Source organism: Magnolia sinica, chromosome 19 (assembly GCF_029962835.1).
Source record: "Magnolia sinica isolate HGM2019 chromosome 19, MsV1, whole genome shotgun sequence".
NCBI lineage: Eukaryota > Viridiplantae > Streptophyta > Magnoliopsida > Magnoliales > Magnoliaceae > Magnolia > Magnolia sinica.
The window spans coordinates 8374862-8401413 of record NC_080591.1 but is presented as its reverse complement, the minus strand read 5'-3'; the positions used below and the strand labels follow the sequence as shown (position 1 = coordinate 8401413).

The 26552-nt window shown below is 43.0% G+C and overlaps 2 protein-coding genes across 3 annotated transcripts; both read right to left on the bottom strand.

Moving 5' to 3' along the window:
- Window positions 1–1290: 1290 nt before the first annotated feature.
- On the bottom strand, window positions 1291–18922 carry LOC131234512 (multicopper oxidase LPR2-like). The gene is made up of 4 exons (XM_058231451.1): window positions 18845–18922; window positions 7181–7390; window positions 2307–3758; window positions 1291–1832 (listed from the first exon to the last, which is right to left on the bottom strand). The coding sequence occupies exons 2-4, from the start codon at window positions 7382–7384 to the stop codon at window positions 1779–1781; spliced, it is 1710 nt and encodes a 569-aa protein (XP_058087434.1). The 5' UTR covers window positions 7385–7390; window positions 18845–18922; the 3' UTR covers window positions 1291–1778.
- On the bottom strand, window positions 18406–26495 carry LOC131234511 (multicopper oxidase LPR1-like). Of its 2 annotated transcripts, XR_009165732.1 has the most exons (4): window positions 26219–26495; window positions 21818–23269; window positions 18845–18956; window positions 18406–18594 (listed from the first exon to the last, which is right to left on the bottom strand). XR_009165732.1 is itself a non-coding variant. In XM_058231450.1 (3 exons), the coding sequence occupies exons 1-3, from the start codon at window positions 26423–26425 to the stop codon at window positions 18903–18905; spliced, it is 1713 nt and encodes a 570-aa protein (XP_058087433.1). In that variant the 5' UTR covers window positions 26426–26495; the 3' UTR covers window positions 18634–18902. The 2 variants fall into 2 exon arrangements, 1 of the variants encoding a protein (XP_058087433.1); XM_058231450.1 differs by lacking the exon at window positions 18406–18594 and having other exon boundaries at window positions 18634–18956.
- Between the last annotated feature and the right edge of the window lie 57 nt (window positions 26496–26552).

Sequence of the window (26552 nt, the reverse complement as noted above, 5' to 3'; positions counted from 1 at the left end):
TTGTCTATATACTAGTTATAGTCAGCGACTAGGACCAACTCATCCTGTCCTGAATTGGATTCAGACTCAGCCAAATCACATCCGACTCAGATGAGTTGGGTCAGGTCCCCCCCTACTCTCAATCCCAACCAGTAGTGCCGAACCAGAACTGGATTGGATTACTTGGGATGAGCCACATCCAACTCAGATGAGTTGTTAATCCATACTTGTAGAAGCATCAGTGATGTATTTATAGTGGATGTGCATATGGGGCCGAATGGCCAGATTGGCATCTGGGGCCATCTGCAGGATGTCAACTTGGAACGGATACTTGGCAGATGAGTCAATTGTTAAAATTTAACTTGAAATGACATGCTATGTGCTAGGGTCTAAATGTCCTTTGTGAGTTAAGCACCATTTAGAAAATGGTGCTGACTCTCCAAAAGTACATGGCAAAGTTGCAATCAACCCAGAACATCCAAATCACGCACCCAACTGTGGATGGGCCATTATTCCTAAGTTTACAATGAGAAGATAATATTAACCATCTGATATTTTTCCTTTAAATTTGGACCACATACGTTTTTATTTTAAACCTTCGGTTGCATCGGTTCATCTTTTACAAGGAGCATTGGGTCAATTTAATTAACCCCCAAGATCATTTGAATAGAGGCATATTTTTAAAGTAAATGAAGGCAGTTGGCCTTTTAACTGAGGGAACTTTTCTTTTCATTCTATTCAAACAAGTAGCCTACTTCCATGCTTTTCTTTTTGTGTACAACCCACACCTCTAATGTCATGTTAGTAGCCCGTGTAATAAATACTCCCTGAGACTCTTCGTGATGACTCTGTAAAGTCCACTCTACAGTGGTTGTGCTAACTTATGTTAGGACATCAACCTAGAAATGAGATAAATCTAAAATCATAGCAGGCCACAATGATACCCGACAAGGTGGGCATGAGTTGCCCAACGTTTCGCATTCTTCTCTCTTTGCATGCAGACGCCTGTTGTGTAGCTGCATCATCCTTTCCCTCCACTTCTCTCCTCTCTCACTGACATTTAACCATTCAAGTTGTGGGCTCCAATTTGTACCGATCATGCCCCAAACTGTGCACTTTGGCAATAACCTAGCTAACTTATTACTGGATATTTAGACCTCATTTGGCACCTTAGATTTGGTGGTAAATGTGTGTATTTTAAATCCAAATAGCTGCTTTTTGTGTATGGTGGCCTTAGATTTAGAGGTAAATGGAAATTGTGATTTGGATTCCAATGCATTCTAACTCCAAGCTCCCTAATGCACCCTTATTTAAGGGTTGAGACGAAACATAGCCAACATTCCCATTTCAGTGAACAAGTATCCAATAATCAGAGTTCAGTAACAAATCTGATTTTTAGGTATTTTTTTTATTATGACCTATCTACAGAGCTTCCATGGGATAGTCCGCCTTAACGTTTGCCACATGTACAACAGAGGAAGTTAATGTTCGCCACATTTACAATTCCCAAGTTCCTGCGTATCAAGCATCACCCTGCTAGAGTATCAAATAATCACACATGTAACTTTCAAATACATATTCATTACTCACATATTTTTCAATATTAAATAACACTGAAAATTACTCAGAAATACTCTTACCAGTTTTGTCACGAATTGAGTAAGAGTTCACATCTTTCTAAATTAATTTTACCATTACATAGCAACCATGTATGAAAAATGCTTAAAAGAGTATTTAGCTCAATCTACTTGTATCATCTTATTAATAAGAACATGATCAACGGCTGTCCCTGTCTTATCTTAGGAAATGATCTTCAAGGGCCTTATCATGGTATTGTCTTCATGATCCAAAATCTGCACACGCGTACGTGAGAAAACGTGTTAGCAAAACCTACTGTTTATCTCCATAAATAGCATACCTACAATGTTACGTCCAAGGTGGGCCGCGTGTGTTCGAGTCCGAGTCAAATTGGACCACATGTTCGTGTGATTTAGATCTGCCTCATTTATGGGCTCGTGCCCTAAAATAAGCTGGTAAAACGGATGGACGGAGTGGATAAAACACATACATCATGGTGGGGTCCACAGCACCACCAATACTGACATCTCGTACTGGAGGGGCCACTACTGAGTCCGACTCCCACAAATGCCCGTGATTCTGTCCTCGGAATTCTTCACCGCCCATGAGGTGGGTCCCATGAAGCTGGAGGTCCAAACCCATCAAGCATTCAGTCATACATTTATCAGCACCGTCTGATTACAACAAACGGTTCTGATGAATGCGGCCCACCACGTATTTGAAATAAACAAAAAAGATGAAAAGCTTACGTGGCAATGGTACACGTAACCAGGCTCCGCGGACGCGTTGAACGGGTAAGGAGTGTTTGGCTGGAGAAGAGCGAATCTGACTAGGATTTTGGTGATGCACATCGGGTTCATGTTGTACACGTTCTTCCACCCTCTCTCGTGATCCGCCACTGGGATCCGCTTCCCACGTGCGTGATTGCTGACGTGGCACTTGATCGGATCGTTCATCTTCATCATGCAGTCCCTCAGCTCATTAAACCCCACCAGCTCTGTTTGCTCCAACGTGACAAACAACCCCAGATGGATATGCAATGGATGGTTATCCCCCGTCAGATTGATCACATACCACACCTCGGTGGACCCCACTTTCGGGGTCTCAGTGACTGGCTCGTCAAACGCCTTCCCATTTATGTAGAGATGAGTTGGCTCCCCCGTGCCAGTCGTATATTCATACATTGCGATGTATCGAGTTTTAAACGACTGATCTGCTTTTGGGACCGGATATTCTATCAATTTGGATGGGACACGAGATGTGTCCGCCGTCTGATGTGGATCGATGATGAATTTCATCACCTTCCCATTGATTTCATCAGCTGGGGTACCAGTTGGGAATGGATATGGCGCGTCATTGGCCAGGATCGCCACATCGGATGTGGACATGGAGAAATCGACGATCACATCCGCAATCTCTGATGGGCCCACCAGGAGCTTGCTGACGGTGACGGGACGTGCCAGGTAAGCGGAATCCGATGCCACATTGATGAATCTCAGTCCGTTACTGAAGAAGAGGCGGAAGAATCTCGCATTGCAGGCATTGAGGATCCGAAACCGGTACTTCCTGCGGCTCACTTTCATCCATGGCCACGCCTTTCCATTAACGATCACAGCATCGCCGAAGTACTCTGGCTGCCACTGAGGGTGGATCGACGGGTTATTGCCGGTGGAATTCATGTAGATCGATCCATCGGTTCGGAAGCTACGATCAAATATCACAAGGTGGCGATCGAATTCGGGGCCCGATGGGAGCCCAAGTGGGCCCTCAATGTCGGGTTGGTGGATCACGTAGGATCCGATCAGACCCGCTAGGAGGTTGACACGTGTGAGGCCCACTGCATGATCATGGTACCAGAGATTTCCAGGCTGTTGGACGTTGTGATAACGGTACGTTTTCTGGGACCATGTTGGGCCCGTCAGTTGGAAGCCGGAAGTGAACCAGGCATTCGCGTGTCCGTCACTCTCCGGCTCGTGTATGCCGCCGTGGAGATGAACGACTGTTGGGACGCCGTTACTAACGATGGCAGTTGGGATGGTTGGGTCCCACGGGAGGATGTGCTTGGATGGGAGGTGGTTCTCCCATCTGACACGTGTCTCGATTCCCTGGAGAGCTTCGATTGTGGGGCCCGGTACAGTTGCCGTCTCGTCGGAAGTGCCGTACGCAAAGACACGTGTAGGTGGAAGGTCTCTGTGGAATTTCTGCCATGCAAAACCAAAGTCATTTGAGTTGAGACAAGAACAAGAAATGGTCCACAATAAAAGGGTTTAACGCCTGCCTAAGGATGATCTGGACCGTCTGATCACTGCTAATTTTATAGCTAGGAACTGTCGATGATGGAGTGTGGATCTCATATGTGGTTTTGGATCTGCATGCTTCTGAATGACAGAGACTTATGACAAAGTCGGTTCTTAGCCTACATGACATGTGGACCGGTTATTTTTGGTCTATAGCATTTGCACAATGCACCCTACCTGGTGAATGGTATCTCGAACTATGCCTTGTTGGCACGTGTGCAGCAGAGACCATGTTCACCTCACGCGTGCCCAAAGAGAATTATTAGAGCATCTAAATCTCACAGCAACTGGATTCTAAAAATAAAATATGAAGAAATAGGACGAAAGCGTGGCTTGTTTTAAAATAAGTGAAGGCAGTGTCGGCAGAGAGAGAGAGAGATTTACAAATACCTACCTAGTTGGAAATTTATATTCGATGCATTCGTCAAAATCAGCCTCATTCGTGATTCACGTGACCACATAATTGGAAACGCGTAAAGGATAATCCTCACCCTCCAAACTATTTCTCTTGATGTGGTCCACCTCAACGGTTGGGTGTGAATGTTTGGCCCCAAGCCTAAGTTTTTGTGTGGAAACTAATGGTTGGATTGGATTTCATATAATCATCATACGGGCCTTATAAAATTCAAGGATGTACACCTATCCCAATTCTTTCCTTTAGCGTGGCCCAGCAGAATCACTGGTCAGCTTGACTTTTTTGGCCGTGGTACTAATGCTGGATTACACATCTAATATTAGAAGTAGATCTAAACTAAACATTATGATTGACCACGATCGACCCTAAAAAAAATCAAGATTGAGTTACATAAATTCCTTCTAATATTTGGTTTTTTTTTTTTAAATGTTTCTTAAACATTGGTAGAGTGACGGCATCCTTGATTTTTTTCTGGGGACCACCGTAATATGCATATGAGAACTCTTACCATAAAATATTAATCCAACTTTAGGCCCAAGGCTAAAGAATCAGGCAAGCTTGTAATTCTGGTGAGCCATTAAGAGAAATAGTTGGGAGATGCCTACACCTTTTAGTTTCAGAGGGCACACAGTGATTATATGAAATCCACTCTAACCGTCATATACCACACCAAAATTGCTCAAAATCAGGCCCATCGATGACATAAGTAGGGTCATAACCAGAGAAATTAACAGATTGGAAGATAAGGGTTATACAGTATACCTTTTTTAATCATGTGGTCCACCTATATATCAGATGAGGTTCTTGGGACCAAAGCTTCAGATGCAGGTGACTCACCTGGTTTTTGAGGTGGATTTCACATCAACATGCACATCCCTTTTCTCATGCGGCCAACTCTAACTTCAGCTGATTTTTGTTTAAAATAATAATAATTTATTGAAAAACTTTTTGAAAAAGATAGGGAGAATGTGATTTCTATATTAAGTGGGTGGTTCCTTTTCAAATTCCATAAAAAATCCGACAAAAATGTTGAATTCTTTGATCCTCCATTCAACAGAGAGGTGGGCACCGGACGACTCGATCCGGATAACTCGACTCGCCCGACTCATTTATATCCGACTCAACCCGAATCAAATGGGTGAGTCCGTCCGAACTAATTAGGCTTCGCCCAATTCGAACTCAAACCAAGTCGGGTTCAAGTTACCTAGTAACTCGACCTGAAACTCGATCCGATTAGACCCGACTCTCTAACTGATCCCAAAATCTCTCTATCCCCCCTCTCCTCTCCACTCTCTCGGTATGAAGGTTTCAACGGTGGACGTCATTATCTCCATTGTTTCCTATGTGTGGTCACCTTAAGCCTTTTTCTTTTTTTTTTGGGTTAGCTTGTTAATACACCCCACTGCCAGTTCACACTTCACCGTTAGCCACCCCCACTAGGGATCGATACCAAGACCTCGGTATTGAAATGAGGTATTTTTCACTCGTACACCACTTGAGCTATGGATCAGGGTGTAATTCATGCTCATTATATATATTCATTGTACATGTATAAAGTAAATAAATAGCATGGGAACTTTTCATGAGGTCCAGCTGTGTGGGCCCATATAAATTATGGGATATCCCAAAAATCAGCCATATACTGAACTCAGGTAGGCCATACCATCTAAAATCATGTGAAGACATGCCTAAAACATATAAAAGCACTTGGTGAGGCCCACCTAAAATTTGAATGTATCTGGAAGTTGGTCTGACCCCTAATTCAAGTGGGGCACATATAATGCATGGGCTGAATTTGTGAACCACAGCTTGGTGGGCCCAAAAAATGATTATGAATGTTTTAATGGGAGGGTAACCCCTCTCAACTTTTGTACGCGGTGTGGCCCACAAAAGTCATTGATTGACTTGATTTTTAAGACTGAGGCCTACCATGGAATGGTGCGTCTGAATGGGGTAGATTTTCAGCACGCATCAAGGTGGGGGCCGCACAGCTCAACCTCACGGGAAGTTCTAATGAGCTCCGCCGCATAGAACCTATATATATATATATATATATATATATATATATATATATATATATATATGTTTTATCAATGCTGCTCATCTATTTTTTCAACTCATTTCGGCGCATGATGGAAAAAATGAGGTAGATCCAAAGCTCAAGTGGATCACACCACGGATATATAAAAAAAAATGAGGAGAATGATATACCTCTCATTGAAACCCTCCTAATTAAGGCCTATGATGTTTATTTGTCATTACATAGGCGTGGATGAAGGGAAAACACAAATATCACTTTCGTGGCTCCTAAGAAATTTTATTGATAGCGTTCAATCCTTACTGTCTCTTATGGTGTGGTCCACTTAGCTTTGGATTCACTGAATTGTTGGGCTCATGACCAAAAATGAACTAGAAAAATAGATGGACAGTGTGGATAAAACACACACTGCATGGTGAGACTACAGAGCTGGTCACCTACCAAACTTTTTGTGGGCAACATCGGCAAGGATTCCCAATTGACGTGATGGTGAATGTGCCCATTTATATGAACATGCTCTGGTCCAAAAATCAGGATGGTGGTCTCATCAGGTGGTCCACAGGTGCAAGGGAAGAGTGGAAAGTTAGAAAAAGGCCAGCTCGAGTTTTGAACCACGTAACATCCCCACTGTGCCGATCTTGAAAAGGCCAGCCCGAGTTCCGAACCACGTAATATCCCCACGTAATATCAAATAGCTCTCCTTCTATAAACTCATTGATCTTTTCCATTTTCATCCACACGCAAGAACTAAAAGGATAAAATAACATATTTTGTAAGTATCTAGTAGCATGACGGGCTAACCGTTCAGCTAAAATGGCAATAACCCAAGTGTGCAACCTTCAATGCTAGAAGTAGGAAGAGAATGATACATACCCATTTCTTCTCAAACATGCCGATCTTGATTGATCTTGACACTGGGATGCCGTTTCTAATAGTGAAACCCTGGATCTTGGGCATGTCTGGAAGGTTGTCGACGAACATCTCCAGCTTCGATACATTGATGAGGCGCTCCTGGGCCCTTGTTGGTCTGAGGGCCCACAAGAGGGAGAGGAAGAAGAGAAGCTTCAAAGTAGCCATTTTTTTCTAGCACAAGAAAATGGAGGTAAGGTTTACGAAACACAATACCTGTATTTAAGGAGAGGAATGAGTTGATTATAAAGGGCCCGCAGGCGTGTGGTATTAGCAAACCCCTTGTTTCTATTATGGTTTTGTTCTTATTTAAGGAAACAAGGATGCACGCCAACTTGTCACACGTGTAGGAAAGTCAAACGGCACGAATGTGAGCCCCATCATAAAGATCACCTATGTGAGAATCATGCCAATTTAGATGGGCCCACGTGTATGTTGAGTTAGACAACTGGGTGTACATTGATTTTTATGTGGCTCGACTGATGAGTGGACCCGTCTGATAATTTCAGTGCATGTCGCCTTCCTTTTAAGCCGCTCAGATTTCTTACACGTGAGACATGCTGTGGTAAAGGAGGAGCTGTTTGTATGTGAAAGATCACTAACAATGGCCTTGATCATCCTTCTTGGATCTTTTGTTTTTACCTTATCTTGGAAGTGAGTGGTGTAGATAGCTGGGGCATCTTTATATATATATATATATATATATAGTGTGGGTCTTTCATTCGGATGAACATATACTCAATAATGAAGAAGGGAAGGGGAAAATGATACTTGCTTCAGCCATCACTGTCGAATGTTGCTGAAGAGATCGACGCCATCAGTGATTTCACCCCTCACTGTCTGATCAATAGGATTTCTGAGTTGTTTGGGTTGGGCGAGAGGAGAGGAGACCGAAGCAGTTTTATAACATTAGTGGTGGAATTTACTTTCCAACGACGGATTCCACCAATGAAACCCTTGCCTCTCGGCCCTTGCTTTTTACCGATTTTCTCCTTATGAGTAGGTATGGTACTTCGATGGAGTACATGATATTTTCCAAGCCCTTCATCCCATTGCCTTTATGGTTAATGCCATGTGTTGCCTCAATTATTTCTTACATTCTCCCACTTTAGGTCAATTATGGCACATTAGAATATACGCAATGACATCAAGACTTTACTAGATTTTTTTTTTCTTTTTTTAAATACATACGTGATACATTTATTATGAGTTTAAGACTTTATTAGATTTTTCTTAATGGATCATGGGAAATACCCTGTATAATCTTATCCACTAAAACGACTGGTATGTAGTAATGACAATCGTTATCTCATTTACTGAAGTGGAACTAAAAATGATCACAAATACTAGCACTTTTGAAGATATGAATTCTAATAGCTTGAACCTGTTGTATGGAAATTTCATGCTAAGTGTGAATTCACATAAAAAATTTCAAACGATCTTATCATATTCATTAAGAGATATCTTATGCTTCAATAAAAGCCAAATTGTACTGTTTCTTTACTTTATACATGTATAATGAATATATATAATGAACATGAATTTTATTGTACTTGTGCATAATATCTTGTAAGTTATTAGTCACACTTTCATGGACCATTACTTGGATTCCGCTCTAGTTTTACCTTTTAATCAAGGATATTCCCTAGAGATGTAATTAAGGGCCCATGCCAAACTATGGCCTAGAATGTTTACACATCCAAATACTAATGAAAGTTACCCAATCTTAATTTCTTTGGGGAATGTGACAAGTAGACACCTGCATTTGTAAATAAGTAGGGATTGAAACATATGGTAAGCTCTCGAAAACAACAATAATATCGTTGAATGCATGACAACTTCAATCTTGAAAAAGCAATGTCTACAGTACCAATGACTACGAACTAGAACATTCTTTTGCTATGAATATAGTCTGTAACATTTGGTCCACATATGGTAGTGAATGCATGACAACCTCGACCCTTAACACATGACAACATCAAACCTTAATGCGTAATAAGCTCGACCCTCAATACATGACAACCTCAACCCTTAATACATGAACTCCAAAAGGAGGCAGACCAAAAGCTTAGATGGACTACACAAGAAACAATGGTGATTGAACTCATACTATCAAAAACTTCTTAAATATACTACATCACAAGAAAACTTCTAAGGGCATTCATACACCATCTGTGTTATCCATCATTACATATGTGTGGAATCCACTCTATCCATTAACTTTGAAATTTCATGAAAGGCCATGGTTGGAAATATGATTAACATTCGCCAATCACATTTATCACATCTCAAAAAATAATTCGTATCGAACAAACACTATAATAAGTTATCGAGTTTTGTGGGGGCACAAAAATCATGTCAGCAAGAAGTTAACATCTTTCCATATAATATAGGTCCGCAAAGAAAATGAACGAATTGGATCTAAGTTTCAGTAAGCTCAATAACTAATTTCGTTAACGCCACTTTCTCGTAATTGAATACTGGCCACCCAAAAGACAGTCTACTCCTCTCATCAGGTGGGCCACACCAATAAAAAATCAACCGGAGCAAATATTGGAATAATCCACTCATCAGGTGGGTCACACTGATCTAGTCAAAATTGGAATAATCCACTCATCAGGTGGGCCCAGAGTGATCATTGAGTGTTCATGATTTCAATGATATTGGCATGGCCCGCCTGATGAATGGACCATCTTGGGTTTTGCCTCATGTGATCTTTGTCATTCGGTCCATCACGCCTAGGAAAAATGAAGTGTTTTATTCGAAAGTTAATGGTCAACGTCGCTTTTGTAAGCGTTTATCTCTCTTCCTCTCTAACCATCTTCACCTGACACTTAGACAACATCTAGTGTAATCTACACCCTTGATTTAGTTGGCCCCCATGTCCAATGTTGTTGGACAGTCGACTTATCCACTTGGTGCAGCTTTTCCAAATGAATTTCCACCGTTGCTCATTTTATGCTTAGATGTTTTCATGCGATTCATATTCAGACAGCTGATGCAATCAGTAAGATAGCCACGTCATCTTATTTTTGGGCAGGGGTTCGTCTATAAGGAGCCCATTAGATTAACGGCTCCGATCACCCTTGACATGTCCCACGTCTACAATCTACATAGAAAAAGGTGAGAAAGAAAAATGCTAATTTTAGTGGTCCACCTTGCTAGAAATGTATTAGTCAAGGGAAATGATATGGTGGGGCCGGTACAACTAGAACCGAATATGGTAGAGCCATTGCAGTACGCATGGCAGGTTGATTTAGCAATCAGAACCGTCCATCTATTGGGATGTGTAACCCAGAAGATTGGTCCCACCATGAAGGACTACTCTTGCAAAAAATCAGTCCAGTCCAATAATCCTATGGGCTGGAACAGCATAACCTAATAACGGAATTGGCTCGATCTTAGTTATAACGAATCTTCCATGGTAGGGCTACGTTTTCAACGGTTTGGATATTAACCGTACATGACATGATGCTAATTATGCACTAGTTGGACCCTAAAATTATCATACAACTAGTTGCACGCAAGTGCCAAAAAACATAAAATAAAATATAAATAAAAGGAAACTTCCAAGTATGTTATGGCAACTTATATTGACTTAAAAGGAATGGAAACACGCTTCATTGACTTAAAAGGATGCAAAATGCACTTTAGAAAGAAATTTTCTAATTTGGTTGTAAAATGGAAGCAAAGTATATAGATACTGTGCCAAAATCAAATTGACTGAAAGATCATAACCAGTGATTAACCACCATTGGTATTTAGTTGTCCACCAACCTGCAATTTAGTAACTATAACCAGCTAAATATAATATTTGCTTCATGGGCCATGCCCACGATTTTAGATAATTAGCTTGAGTTACATGGATGCCATGTGTACCATTTCTGAGTGCGGGTGCATAAACCACGCACTCAGCCAGAGTATTAAAAATCTTCTCCGTACACAGAATTTCATTTACTATTTAATAATCTTATAAAAGACAATTAATATTATTAATTAATGGGTCGCGTGCCAGGCTTAGTGAAACTACCTACTTTATGATATTTTAGATGGTGTGGCCCACCTGAGTTTTGGATTGGCCTCCAAGAATAACATGAGGGGGCGTACATCGTCATTCACACAATACAATGGGCTCCGCACCCGGCATTCAATTGCTTGAGGCTAGGATTCAAAGATTGGAAGTGGATCCTGCCTCATTTTAAATTGCCTAACAGACGGTGAAATTCTTTTAAATTGATTTTATGCATCCAATGCATTTTTCAATGAGACTGCCTTAGACGCAATTAGCTGTACGTGGCTGTCCATTGTTTTTTATGATGTGGCCCACCTGATTCTTGGACTAGCCGACGCGGTTTGGCTAGTTACGCTGCCAGTAGCCAGGTGGCTAGGCTACGGGTTGGTGCTTTATGGACCCCCACCATGATTATGTGTTTTATCCAGGCCATCCATCTATTTCTCCATATCATTTTAGGGTTTGATACAAAAAACAATGTAGATTCAAATCTTAGGTGGATCACACGACAGGAAAATAGTAACGATTGAATATCTAACATTAAAATTCTCTTAGGGCTTACTATGTAAGGCCCGTATCCTAGTCCGCACCGATCCTTATTGATCCCCCTGTTGAATTCTAATAAACTGCGACCTATAACTGGCGTTTGTGCGCGACCCTAAGTTGCATCCTATATATTTAAGTCGACTCGACTCAAGACTTGTACCCTAGCGACCACGCCGTCGTCGTAGTTTCAACGCTACGTCTTGCGCACCTATGCGATACCCATGCGAGGAGTTGTGGGCCCGCGTTTATTTAAAGAAAACGCCGCGCGTTACAAATCCCGAGAAGAGAATCTCTACAATATATTAAATCAATCCCATTAATCAATCAAGTACAATACCCATCCCTCTCTTATCAATAAGGCATGACAACCCATAGCTCTCTCATCTAAAGTCAACTCTCTCTCTCTCTCCACCCATCCCTTCCTTACACCCATCACCCATCACTCCATCCCTTTTCATCCAATCACTTCTCTCTCTCTCTCTCTCTCTCATTTCTCTCTTCACTCCCAAGCAATCCCAAGAGAGGAGAGACCGTCCTAGCTTTTCCATGAGAGAGCCAAGTGTGTGGCCTACTCCCTATCCCATATCTCTTAATCCAACCCTTCAATCTTCATCTCCCACCATCAAAGAGAAAGGTTAGGAGTCTAGCATTCCAAGGAGCCAAGAATGAGCGAAATCGGTAGGTGTTTATGGCGCTAGATTTTGATTTTTTATTAGGGTCCACATGATTTTTGGGGCCCATCTTGATGTATGCATATACATGAAAGAGCTCATTATGGTGAAGCTCCTCCCATCTCCACCATTTCTTTTTCCCTCCACCTCTCTCTCTCTCTCTCTCTCTCTCTCTCTCTCTCTCTCTCTCTCTTCCCTAGTTTAATGGCCCACCTTTGATGCGTATATGAGATCCACGCTGTTCACAAATGGGACAGCCTTGCTGGACTGTCCAGGGCCACCTTGTTGCCCATTTTTGGGCTGGCCTGGACAGTGGGGAAAACGCCAAGATCAGCTTGATCCCAAGTTGGGTGGCCCACCTACGTGGACCCCCTCTAATGTATGTATTTTAACCTTGTCGTCCACCTAGTGGGCCCACCTTGCTGCTGTCATAGGGCCTGCATGACCGTCTGGTCATGCAGGGCTGTTTGATGGGAAACATAAAATATCAGCTTTATCCAGAAATTCTGGTGGGCCACTCACTTGGGCCCCACCTTGGTATATGTATTTGATCCACACCGTCCATCCAATTTCCTAGCTCATTTTAGGTGTTGAGCCAAAAATTGAAGTCAATCCGAATCTCTGGCGGGCCACATCATAGAAAATAGTGATATTTACTGTTAAAATCTGTTAGGGCCCACTATAATATTTTTGCACGTCAAAACATGCTGAATATTAGGCTTGTTGAGTCTATCATGAGCCATAAAATCTAACAGATGGACTGGATCATCTTGATATGGGCCCCACCTATGAAAAACCACAATTGAACCAAAAAAAGGGCCTGGATGCCACTTGCAATCAGCGTCCAGAGTAGCAAGCAGTGTCCCAGTGCTTGTGTTTGGCAGGGACGGTGGGTCCCACCACTGGTTCCACCTTGATGTATGTTGAATATCTACACCGTGCATTTGATGGGTCCCCTTTAAAAATGAGATTTCCCCAAAAATCAACCGTATACGAAACTCAGGGGGTCCACACTACGAAAGGTAGTAGGAGATTGAACATCTACCATTGAAACCTTATTTGGGTCACAAAAGCTTTCGATCTATATGAAATTTGTTTTTCCTCTTAATTCAGGTCTTTGTGACCTTATGAGCAGATTGGATGGAAAATAAACGTTATGCTGGGCCCCACGTGGGACCCACCTGTGAAGAGGATTGACTGGTGTATGCTTACACCAGCTATATAGCTGTTGTATTGACGTCCCAAATTCTGTGGGTCTAATCATGAGGTATGTGTGATATCCACACCATCCATCCACCGTCCACTGTCTGGGACGGTGGGACCCACCTCCATGCATGTGTTAAATCCACACCATGCATCCACCGTGATGCACGTGTTTCACCTTAATCGTCTACCTATCGGGCCACACCGGCCAAATAGTTGTTATACTGACGTCAGCAAGTGTGTGGTCTGATCACAGGAATGTGTTATATCTCAACCGTTCATCTGTGGGTCCCACGCAGGGACCGACCTGTGATGTATGTATTTCATCCTCACCGTCCAACATCTGGACGGTGAGCTCCCACCTGATACACATGTGTGGCATCCTCATCGTCCAGTGTAAGGTTGGTGGGATCCACCGTGATGTATGTGCATTATGTCCGCACCGTTCATCTGAGGACGTGGGACACCCTGATGTATGGGTTTCATCCTCACCATCCAAGGATGTGGGTCCCACATAATATATGTATTTTATCTATACCGTCCAACCATCTATAGAGATCGTTATATGGCATTACAAAGAGAATGAAATAGATCTAAATTCCAAGTGGGACCCACCATTATGTATGTTATCCACGATTTCCAGCAGCCGTGGGTCCCAACTTGATGTATGTGTTATAAATCCGCAGCGATGGTGGGACTCACATGATGTATGTGTTTCACATCCACACGGTCCACTCGATGGGGCCCATCCGCCACGAGCAAGGCCCACCTGATGGATGTGCAAGGCCCATTGTGGCCATATGAGAGGCCCATTGTTGTGGCCCATTGTGATGTATATGAGGCCCTGAGGTGTGGCCCATTGTGATGTATTTGAAGCCCATGTAATGCAGCCCATTGTGATGTATATGACGCCTGTATATGAGGCCTATTATAATGAGCATGTGGCCTGTCTTGAAGGCCTATTGTGATGTACATGAGGCCTATGGGATGTGGCCCATTATGATGTATATGTGGTCCATGAGTGAGGCCCATGTGATGCGGCCCATTGTGATGTGTATTAGGCACATGTGATGCGGCCCATTGTGATGAGTGAGGCTTATGTGATACAGCCCATTGTGATGTATATTAGGCCCATGGGGTGCGGCCTATTGTGATGTATATTAGACACATGTGATGCGGCCCATTGTGATGTATTTGAGGCCCAAGTATGAGGCCTAATGTAATCTATATGAGATTTGGAGCGTGACACACTGATTAGGTCATACAAACATAGATGAAGGGAAAAAACAAATATCATCTTAATCCAAAACTTTTGTGACCATAAGAACTTTTTAATGGTGGGCTTTAAATAAACATTGTTTCCTGTGGTTCACTTGAGATTTGGATCTACCTCATTTTTGGGCTCATAACATAAAATGATTTGGAAAAATGGATGAACAACATTCTAAATGGATAAACAATGTAAATGAAACACATACACCATGGTACGGTCCACAAAGCGTGTCACTAGCCAATCCGGGTCTTGAACTAGCTTAATATTTTTTGGTCGAACCATTTTCACAGCCGGTAAACTTAATTGCATGGTTTTGTGTCTGCACAAGAGAGATGGGTTCATTCCTTTATGTATGCATGGCCCACCTGATCACCATGTATAGTAGGGACTTTTAAGTAAAAAATAGGAATTTTATCAATTTTAGGGTGTAGCCAAATGGGTCAGGTCGGGCCATGCACCCAACCAATTTCTGCAGGCTCATGGTTGAGTAAGGGTCCAGCCAACCCTGGCCTGGCTCAGCCTGAACCAAGCCATTTCAATCCATAGTCTGATGGCTATATGTACAGGTGCACTGATATTCACAAGCCAGAGGGCCAAATGATCAATATCCCCGGCTCATAAATAAGCTAGTCCACTAATTAGGTATTCCAAACATGTACACTAATTAGGGACCATCCAATTAACCTTACACATTTGAGACAGTCCTGATTTATGGGTGAAGGCATATCCACTGTAGAACTCGAATGATGAACGACACCAATGCTCCATCCATATAATTCACAGTAACATCTAAACCGATGATCATGCGAGGACATCTAATATAAGTTTTACATTTGCTTTTATAATAAATGTGGACGGTAAAATATTAAAAAACTTTCCTGTCCACTATTTGATCAACATGGGATATATCTCTCTGATTGATGATCAAGACAGTAGGAAGATTAGATCATGTCTATATGCATACACACGGCAGTAACCAGCACTCTTAGTGTTGTTTCTACTGTTGGAGGTGGCGCTGGCTATTGGGGTTGCTATATCCACAGGCAACCCCCTCCCTTTTCTCTATTTTAAAACCAATCTTGTATTTAAACTCTATTTTTCCTTTTTGTTTTGATTTTCTCTTTTATTTTTCTTTTAATTTCTCTCTTCTCAACTAATCTGTTGGTGAATGGTCTCCTATTCCTCCCTCATTTAGAGGGTAATGGGTTTGATAGAAAATAGTCATATGGTACCATCAACAATGTTAGTACCTTCCCACAAAGCTCTTTTTTTTGGGAATAGTACACCCACCATTAGTACACACTCCACGGTTAGCCACCCCCAATAGGGAATCGATACGCTAAAAATAAAAGGCGAATGTATAAAGGTTTACCTAATCACTACAAGAGGAGAGAATCTTATTACCCCTCTAATTCCACAATTGAGATGATCAATAAGTTAATCTGTGAGACTTGCCAAATGGACAATCGGTATATTAACTCTCAATATTCCCTTTGTAAACTCTTAAATTTTTTTGATATCTTTGATGAGAAAATGCATCCCTTGTTGCAAGGGATGGATCACAAAGGACATGGGAGAGGTTTGGATGAGATTGTCCTACTTTATCAATCTTTCTCTCTTGTATGTCTTCCCTTTTTAAGTTTACAACTTAAATTTAAATTTTGAAAGAAGTTTAAAGATAAAGCCAAGAGAAAAACATGCGGGACCCACCCACTAGTAGGCCCCACCAACCCATACCTAACAAGCGGACTACACCTGAAAGTGGGCATGAGTCGCCCACCATTGAAATCATTTAGACAATATCATTCTCTTAACATGAACACACCTCTCTCTCTCTCTCTCTCTCTCTCTCTCTCTCTCTCTCTCTCTCATTCCAAACATCTAAAATGACAACATATGTAAGTGGACGAAAAACCTTCATACTCTATTAAAGTGTCATGGTTGGTACACAGCCACCACTGACATCCTTAAAGTTGTGTGCTCCAATATGCACAGATCATGTCACGAGCTTATGCACTTTGGTAATGACCTAACTAGCTTATTATATGACATTTAGGGAGGGCGTTTGGATCATAAGTTACTTCAAATAAGCCACGTATGCCTCAAGTAGCTTATCTCGGTTTTTTACTTATTTAGTTAATAAGTATGTTCGGTAAACAACATGTCAGCCAAAAAGTGGATGAACTTCTTCATTCCTAGCATCACATAAGTATTTATCCCTTCAGTTTGTTTGATCAACCTTCTTATCCATCATCCACCATGTGGGACCAGCCTTTGATGTGGACCGTCCATTGTGTAGGACTCACTTTTGATGTAAGTTGTTGATCATGTGGGGCCCACCTTGGATGTAGGCTATCTATCATTAGGGCTTACCTTTATTGTGCATCATCCATTCTGCAGGGCCCACCTTAATGTTTCCATCCATCATGTAGGCCCACCATCAATGATATTGTCCATCACATGGGGCTCACCTTTAATATACACCACCCATCATGTAGGGTCCTCCATGCATGTGGGCCACTCATCATTAGGGCCGGCCTTTGATGTGGACCATCCATCACGTGGGGCCACCTTTATTATCAATTGCCCATCATGTCGATCCCACCTTTAATGTGGACCATCCATCATGTGGACCCCACCTTCAACGTGCTTTACCCATCATGTGGGACTCACCTTGGATGTGGCCATTCATCATTAAGGGATGACCTTTGATGTAGATTGTTTATCATGTGAGGCCCATCTTCAATATCCATTGCCCATCACGTGGAACCTACTTTTGATGTGGATTGTCCATCGTGTAGATCTCACCTTTGAGGTGGGTCATCTATCATACTGACTTGCCTTGGATGTGTGGTATTTATCATTAGGGGCAACCTTTGATGACACCCTGATCCATAGCTCAAGTGATAGGCTGAGTGAAAGATACCTCGTTTCAACTCTAAGGTCTTGGTATTAATTCTCTTGCGGGGGTGGCTAACACTGAAGTGTGAACTGACAGTGGGTGTAGTAACAAGCTAACAAAAAATAAGGGTATCATCCAATACATAGGCCCATAGTAATATAAATCATCCATCATGAGGCCATCTTTGTTGTGGACCGCCCATCGTGTAGGCCCACCTTGGATATTGACAATCCATCATATGAGGTCTCCCTTGATATGGACTGAGAGAGAATACGTTAAAAAATTAAAAAAAAAAAACAGCTTACAGTGATAAGTAGCTTTAATTTAAGCACATAAGTTGTTTTTACAGTGATTCTTATCAAACTAACTAAAGTAAAAGTTTTTTAAAAAAAAAAAAATTATTTCTTAACATGAGTTTAAAAAATAACTTATTAGCTAAAGTAAAAGTGATAAAAAAAATAATAATAATAAAAACCTTATCTCTTAACATGAGTTTTTAAAAAATAATTTATTAGGTGGTATCTACACAGTACATGAGAATGTGCTGTGTATATTTTGGATCATGAAGACAATGTCATTAGGTGGTATCAAACTAACTTATCAAACTAGCCAGAGTTCAAGAACCAATCTGATTTTTAGAGTACAACCTATCTACACAGTTCCAATGGTATAGCCTGCGTTAATGTTTGTTACGTATACAACTCCTGAGCTCCTGCGTTAATGTTTGTTACGTGTACAACTCCTGAGCTCCTGCGTATCAAGCAACACATTCTGCCAGAGTATCAAATAACCACAAATGAAACTGTCAAATAAAACTCAACTGAGCTCCACCCGAAATTATTCATTACTCGTACATTATCTATACTTTTAAATATTAAACAATACCGCGAAATTACTCAGAAAAACTCTGACGAGTTTTTGAGTCGACTCAACTGCGTTCCGAGTTGAGTCGAGTTCTCATGTAAAGTATTTTTACCATTACATAGCAATCATGTATGAAAATGTATGAAAGACTATTTACCTAAATCTGCATGTATCATCTCATTAATAAGAAGATCAACGGCTATCCCTGTCTTATATTAGGAAGTGATCTTCAAGGGCCTCATCATGACATTGTCTTCATGATCCAAAATCTGCACACGCGTACATGAGAAAACGTGTAAGCAAATGCCTATGTGTTCGAGTACCCATTGTGGTGAAATCCCAATGTAGTGTGAGTGAGTGTGTAAAAAAACAAAAGAAAAAAAGGGCATATATGGTTCCATGAAAGCGAGAGAAATGTTGACAGTGTCAATATGAACTTTCACGTGCACGGGTTCATTTCTTCCAATTTGTCATTCTTGTAGAACATCCAAGCCGTACATAAGGTGGTTTTAACCTTAAGGATCATCCTTGACTGAAATCAGAATTTTCAACTCATCATGTGGACCACACCATCGAAATCAATCTTCAGTCCTTCATCTGTGTCAAGGTGCAGATGACCTACGTAGTGAATGGATAGGGCCGACTTTCCTATTGGGTAATATTTATCATGCGGCCTACATTTTGCATGGTTCGGATGTTCTACTCAAGTGGCATGTTGGCAATAAAAGAGACGTTGGATGCAATGTCCTCTAACAGGATCTGAGACTTTCATCTATTGGGCCCTATATCGTGAATGGGCGTCCATCATTCGATGATAAATGCTTAACCAATGCTAGGATCATCTAAGGTGAATACATAGTGCCACATGTACGGTTGTTTGCTAACTAACTAAGATACAAGCCACATGTGGCCCACTTGATCAGTTGAACCAACCTCTTTTCATTTTCGACCGGAGAACGCTTGCAGTGGAACCAACCTGATTTGTGGCCAGGATGTTGCCGTAAAGCGCCATGTTGGCACGTACGGAAAGGCCCTTGATCCATCTCACGCTCGCCAGTTCCCTTTGAAGGTTTTAAGACTCGGGGACTCGGACCGACTGGTTAGGTCCAATTCGAGTCGCAGTGACTCAGCCAGTCGTGCCGAGTCACCCTATTTCAGTCATGACTCGTGGTGCAAACACAATCAGAGATGACCGACTCTGAGTTGACTACGAAAATTCGCACCTGACTCGTATGAGTTGCTGCACTACTCAGTGACAAATACTACAGCGTGTGAGGTTAATCGCATCACAGAGTCAACTCATCAGGTGGGCCGAGTGTGTTCACAGAGTCACATCGCACTCGGACGATTCCCACTGATGAGTGATTGGACTGATTTATATGCCAGGTTTGGCACACAGATAGCCGCGCGTAATGATCGGCTCGGATCTTGCACACGTGTGTCTCGATTCACATCCTCGCGCGAATCGCCGCAGCGTCTCTGTCCCTGAATGTACAGATATGACAGCTCTCCGTCTGAGGCCCCCAACGATTCAGTGTGAACGAATCCTCTGACAAGTCAGCGTTTCAGATCCTTTGTCTACTGTCCACGAAGGAACAAATGCCCGTGACTGTCCTCGAAATTCTACACCGCCCATTTGGTGGGGCCCACGACGGATGAACCAGTACGACAGTTCCAAATTCGTGTCAATGGGCTAAGCGTGGAGTGGGGATGCTAACAAATCTGGTTTTCCACGGTCAGGATTGTTTGATCTCATCTACAATGAGGTCCACCAGATGGACACCCTGCGGCTGCATGTACACTGACGATGTTTCCACCTCCCAGTTCCGTGATTGACTGAGATGGGTCAATCGCCTATCAGCAACGTACAAGTATTTGCATTGTAAGGTGATCCTGACCGTTCATTTGATATCATTAAAAAATAACACCGATCGGATGATCCTAACCATCAGATCGGCACGAACATTTTTACTGGTCGATAATATTTGCTTCTGCCCATCGCTTTTGAAGGCCACTGACAAGTAAGGTCATTTACGAACCTGACAGAGACGGTTTCATCTATTGGGAGCCTTCCTCCAAAAGAAACAGAGAGAAACATCCAAAAGAGTTATGGCCAGTCACTTTCATAAGTAGGCCTGGGACCTGCTATCACGGGTTAATCTCATAATTTCAGGGGTGGGCCACACTCTCTAGATGATTGAATGTGGTTGTATGTGGACTTCTTTCCATTAACTAGATGTGTGCAATATAATTCCAAATTTGGGCTCCAAGGGGTATTTTGGTCTTTTGGGAAAGGAGAGCGCTAATCGGCCCAAAAGGTATATTCGGTTGGGCAGAGCACACCGAGGTTTGTTAGGCCCAGTTCTTGATCTAATGATCTGGGACAGAACCAGCCAACTAACCAGTACTCCATCCCAGCCGTTGAGCTTTTGGTCAGATTGTCAGACTCAGGCCTAGACCGAGTAGATCAGTCATCTAGCTTTGAGTCTCAAGGTTAGGACAACATCATGGACATCTTCTTGATCAAGCCCAGGCCTGTTCACTCGGACAAGAACTGATCACGTACAGCCGGCTGTATTCAAAGTTAGCATGCAGCTCTTTTTTCCTACCAATTTGTCATGTGCGTAGGATATCTGACAGTTGCAGAACTTTGGTCCTACCATGACTAATTCGTTCTTTAGAAATCAGGCCGAGATCAGCCAAAGCCATATCTTGCTTCAGACTGTCGGCTTTACATTTATCTGTATAAATGAGGCCCACTTGATGAGTGTTCCAGATTTATATTTTTATCAGATGATCTTCATGGAGAGGCCCACCATTTTCATGGATCAGATTTTTAAATAAAAGATAGTCCGCATGAAAAATGGAACTGCACAATAGGCTAACATGCAGCTTGCTGTAACTAATTAGTTCTCAACTTTTCAAACCGTAAAATGCCCTTCCAACGTAATGAAAGTTATGGTACACGTCCCATGAACATCCATCCACGTGGCCACGGCATAGTGAAAGTCCAAATCCATCGAGCATTAAGTCATACAGTAATCACCACCGTCTGATCACAACAAACGGTGCTGATGACTGCGGCCCACCACTTATTTAAAATTAAAAGAAAAAAAGTTGAGAAGCTTACGTGGCAATGGTACACGTAGCCGGGCTCCGCGGACGCATTGAAAGGGTAAGGAGTGTTTGGCTGGAGGAGCGAGAATCTGATTAGGATTTTAGTGATTGCCCCTGGGCTCATCTTGTACACGTTCTTCCACCCTCTCTCGTGAGCAGGCACTGGGATCCGCTTGCCACGTGAGTGATTGCTGACGTTGCACTTGATCGGATCGTTTATCTTCATCATGCAGTCCTTCAGCTCTTCAATCCCCACCAGCTCCGTTTGCTCCAACGTGACAAACAATCCCAGATGGATGTGCAATGGATGGTTATCCTCCGTCAGATTAATCACATACCACACCTCGGTGGACCCCACTTTAGGGGTCTCCGTGGCCGGCTCCTCGTACGCCTTCCCATTTAAGTAGAGATGCGTTGGCTCATCCGTGGCACTTGTATATTCATACATTGCGATGTATCGAGTTTCAACGGCATCATGTTCTGTCGGTGCGGGATATTCTATCAATTTAGGTGGGACACGTGATGTGTCAACCGTCCGATTCTGATCGATGATGAATTTCATAACCTTCCCGTTGATTTCATCAGCCAGATCACCGGATGGGAATGGATATGGCGCGTCATTGGCCAGGATCACCGCATCGGATGTGGACGTGGCGAAATCGACAATTACATCTGCGATCTCGGATGGGGCCACGAGGAGCTTACGGACGGTGACAGGCCTTGCCAGGTAGGCCGAGTCCGATGCCACGTGGATGAATGTCATACCATTACTAAAGAAGAACCGGAAGAACCTCGCATTGCTGGCATTGAGGATCCGAAACCGGTATTTCCTGCGGCCCACTTTCATCCGTGGCCATGCCTTTCCATTAACGATCATAGCATCGCCGAAGTACTCCGGCTGCCACTGGGGGTGGATCGACGGGTTATTGCCGGTGGAGTTCATGTAGATCGATCCATCGGTTCGGAAGCTGCGATCGAATATCACGAGGTGGCGATCGAATTCGGGTCCCGATGGGAGCCCAAGTGGGTCCTCGATGGCAGGTTGGCGGATGACGTAGGACCCGATCAGACCCGATAGGAGGTTGACACGTGTGAGGCCCATTGCATGATCATGGTACCAGAGATTTCCAGGCTGCTGGACGTTGTGATAGTGGTACGTTTGCTTGGACCATGATGGGCCCGTCTGTTTGAAGCCGGCCGTGAACCAGGCGTTAGAGTTTCCGTCACTCTCCGGCTCGTGTATGCCGCCGTGTAGATGGACGACCGTTGGAACTCCTTTAGTAACGGTGGCAGTTGGGATGGTTGGGTCCCACGGGAGGATGTGCTCGGAGGGGAGGTGGTTCTTCCATCTGACACGTGTCTCGATTCCCTGGAGAGCTTCGATTGTGGGGCCCGGTACAGTTGCCGTCTCGTTGGAAGTGCCGTACGCGAAGACACGTGTAGGTGGAAGGTCCCTGTGGAATTTCTGCCATGCAAAACGAAAGTCCTTTGAGTTGAGAAAAACTTTCATACTCTGGCGGAATGTGATGGATGATATGCGGGCATAAACCAGTAAGCAAAATTGTGTAATGAATCAAAACTAAGCTTATGTCTCGTTTATTGACGGTTGAAAATGACAACGTGTGTATGATCGGACTCACCGATCACGTGACATTCACAATGTAAACAGCATCACGGGTGGGCCATAGTGTGAAACACCTGCTGTATCCATCATTAATGGCCCATAAGGCAGCGGTTAAAACTAGGAAAATGATTGCTTTTAAGTGCCCATTTGGAGGCCAGTGCTCCATCCACGGTGCAGTCAGCTAGATGGACGGACCAGATCATCCGATCATGATCTCTTGAATGTGATGGTCACGTGTAGAGAACATAATAGTGTCTTGAAGAAGGGCATTGATGTAATATAGAAACTTTTTGGGGGGCAATGACCGCATGCAAAAGTCCCTTGGCAAATCGATCGAATCACCGTTCCGAGAAATATCGGACAGTCAAGGAGAGTGAGGCCCACCTTCTATCACTGTCCAATAAAGGAATGGTGATAAAAATGAGACGTAGGACGGTGGGTTTTTCACAAGTTTTTGGCATAGGAGAATCTTATCATCCGGTCCCCACCAGAAAAATCCATTCCTAGTTGACCTCTGTGGGTCCCACCATGTGTACATGACATCCATTTCATCCATCAGATGCTCTGCCTCATTTCACCTTAAAGTTTAAGATCAGCCCCATTAGACACTCAGGTGGGCCACACATGAGCAGACATTGAAACTCATCCTGGTGGAGCGCACGTATTTGATGAATGGATTGGATGGCAAACATGACCCAGCGTGTTTGATGAATGGACTGGATGGCATAGACACGGTAGGCACTATAGCATATAGGTGGGGAGTATTTTAATGGTTAGGATCTCTCCCATCGTTTTCAATCATAAGCGTTGATCCCTGCTTTTTGTGTGGTGTGGTCCACTTGAACTTTGAATGCTGCATGCCTGTGAACAACAGAAACTTATGACAACGTTGGTTCTTAGCTTATATGACATGTGGACCGCCCTGATTTTTGGTCTAGACCATTTACAGTGCACCCTACCTGGTGAATGGCCCAGATCTCGCACCATGCCCTGTTGGCACGTGTGGAGAGAAGACACCATTCACCTGATCACCTTACGCGACCCCAAAGAGAATTATCGGCGCATCAAAATCTCACTGCAACTGGATTCTAAAAGTGAAAATATCCATGGGACACTGGAAAAATCATCAAAAAATGTGTGGCTCTCAATTCACAGAACAAGCTATCAAGAAATAGGAAGAAAGGGAATTGGAACATTGAATATTGTCCTTTTTCTGGTCAGGCTTTAAAAAAGTTGAAATGCAGTGTTCTAATCTTGAAATAAAAAATAAAAAATCTATGATTCTCCGCTCGACATTATGAATAGAATCCTACGGTTTTCAGTTAGTGGGGCCCACTTTTCGATGATCCATACCGTTGATCTTGGGACCACTCCTATGGAGGACACTACCCCTAAAAAATTGATTATTCTCGGTCTACCAGACCATTGCTGAGTATCCATTGTGGCTTTCAACGGACCAACGGTCTAGATCACTGAAAACATGGGCCCCATTAGTTAAATTTAAAAGATGCCGATGTAATAAAGAAAGACTTTATACTCTGGTATAGTCCAATGGTTGAGATGCTTTCGCTCATATAGTGTGCATACTTTATGCATGTAACTTCAATTGAACCGTCCAATTGTCGGCCCCACTTTATGTGGGTTATAAACCAAAAGTTAAGTTGAGAATATATCCTAATTTGCTCGATTGGGGGACATTAAACGGACGGTTAAAATGGAAAGTGCTCAGTGGGCAGAATTCAGAAAACAAATGTCCATCAATCAAAGGCTAGGATCGTCCAACCAGTACGGTTTGGAGGATATGGCTCATATATACGGTTTATAATTAGTTACACGTATGTCACGTATAAAGTTTATTAGTGCACGTGTATGGAACATCTCGCTCTGCAAGCTTATCAAGTAACTCTCCTATTTGATATGAGAGTATAACGCCAATATACAGACTGTTGGATGGAGCCCGCCTATGTACAACTCCCCAATGAGTCCCGCCCCTATATGGTCTGTTGGATGGAGCCCACATGGCTGCATGTTCAGATGATCCAGGTGGCCCATATGAAGGTCACGTACATGACTGTTGAATGTGAACCGTTGACTACTTTGTTTAAACCGTCCATTTGGATGATACCAGAGGTATGATATAAAAAAATAGCAATAGACTCCCTTCTTTTGGTACGTAGCCCATCCACTGTATTTCCCACCAGATGGACAGTTCAAAATCATCCGAACGTACAGACACTTGGACGGCACCAGCGAACATCATGGATGGGCTCGAGTCCCAACTCCAGTGATGGTGCATGTATCACTGAGTAATGCGCAGCTGTCTTCCTTCACCTTAAAAAAAATAGAAGAAAAATTGTAAGACGATTGGCTGGACACAATCTGGACCATTCATCAAGTGGGACCCACCATGAACAAGCTGTGGTCCCAAAAACAGGCTGGTATTCTCATCAGGCGGGCCACATAAGCAAGGGAAGCATGGAAAGTTAGAAAAAGGCCAGCCTGAGCTGCCCCACCTGATGAATGGCCCAGATCTCATACAGGTATGCCTCGTCCCACATGTACCCAAATCACTTGCTCAATCTCACCTTGCACATTACCTAATCCCCTGAAACATTGGCTTTTGGGTTCTAGCTTGCAGTTGGCCCACTATATAAAAAGACCTAAATCCAACGGTTGATGTTTCCGACGTATCGAGCCTACCGTCCAGCTGAACGGCAATGACCCAAGTGTTCAACCCTCAAAGTGTCGTGTTTTTTATATTAATAAACGTTGGAAGATAATGATACGTACCCATTTCTTCTCGAACATTCCTATCTTGATTGATCTCGACCCTGGGACGCCATTTCTAATAGTGAAACCCTTGATCTTGGGCATGTCTGGAAGGTCATCCACGAACATCTCCAGCTTTGATGGACTGATGAGGCGTTCGTTAGCCCATGTTTCTCTGATGGCCCACCAGAGGTAGAGTATGAAGAAGAGAAGCTTCAGAGTAGCCATTTTTTTTTCCAGCACAAGGAAATGGAGATAAGGGTTTGAAAAAATAGAACATGTATATAAGGCGAGGAAGGATTTGATTCTGGAGGTTTGTTAATTCCACACGCGTTTAGACATACGGTGCAGTTTT

What these genes read in the sequence shown, in the direction of transcription:
- LOC131234512 (XM_058231451.1), bottom strand. Translation starts at nt 7,384, where the DNA reads ATGGCTACTTTGAAGCTTCTCTTCTTCCTCTCCCTCTTGTGGGCCCTC. An exon ending in GCATGTTTGAGAAGAAATGG is followed by an intron (nt 3,759 to 7,180) that starts GTATGTATCATT and finishes TTTGCATGGCAG; the next exon opens with AAATTCCACAGAGACCTTCC. An exon ending in GTTACGTGTACCATTGCCAC is followed by an intron (nt 1,833 to 2,306) that starts GTAAGCTTTTCA and finishes ACGCGTGTGCAG; the next exon opens with ATTTTGGATCATGAAGACAA.
- LOC131234511 (XM_058231450.1), bottom strand. Translation starts at nt 26,425, where the DNA reads ATGGCTACTCTGAAGCTTCTCTTCTTCATACTCTACCTCTGGTGGGCC. An exon ending in GAATGTTCGAGAAGAAATGG is followed by an intron (nt 23,270 to 26,218) that starts GTACGTATCATT and finishes TTTGCATGGCAG; the next exon opens with AAATTCCACAGGGACCTTCC. An exon ending in GCTACGTGTACCATTGCCAC is followed by an intron (nt 18,957 to 21,817) that starts GTAAGCTTCTCA and finishes ACGCGTGTGCAG; the next exon opens with ATTTTGGATCATGAAGACAA.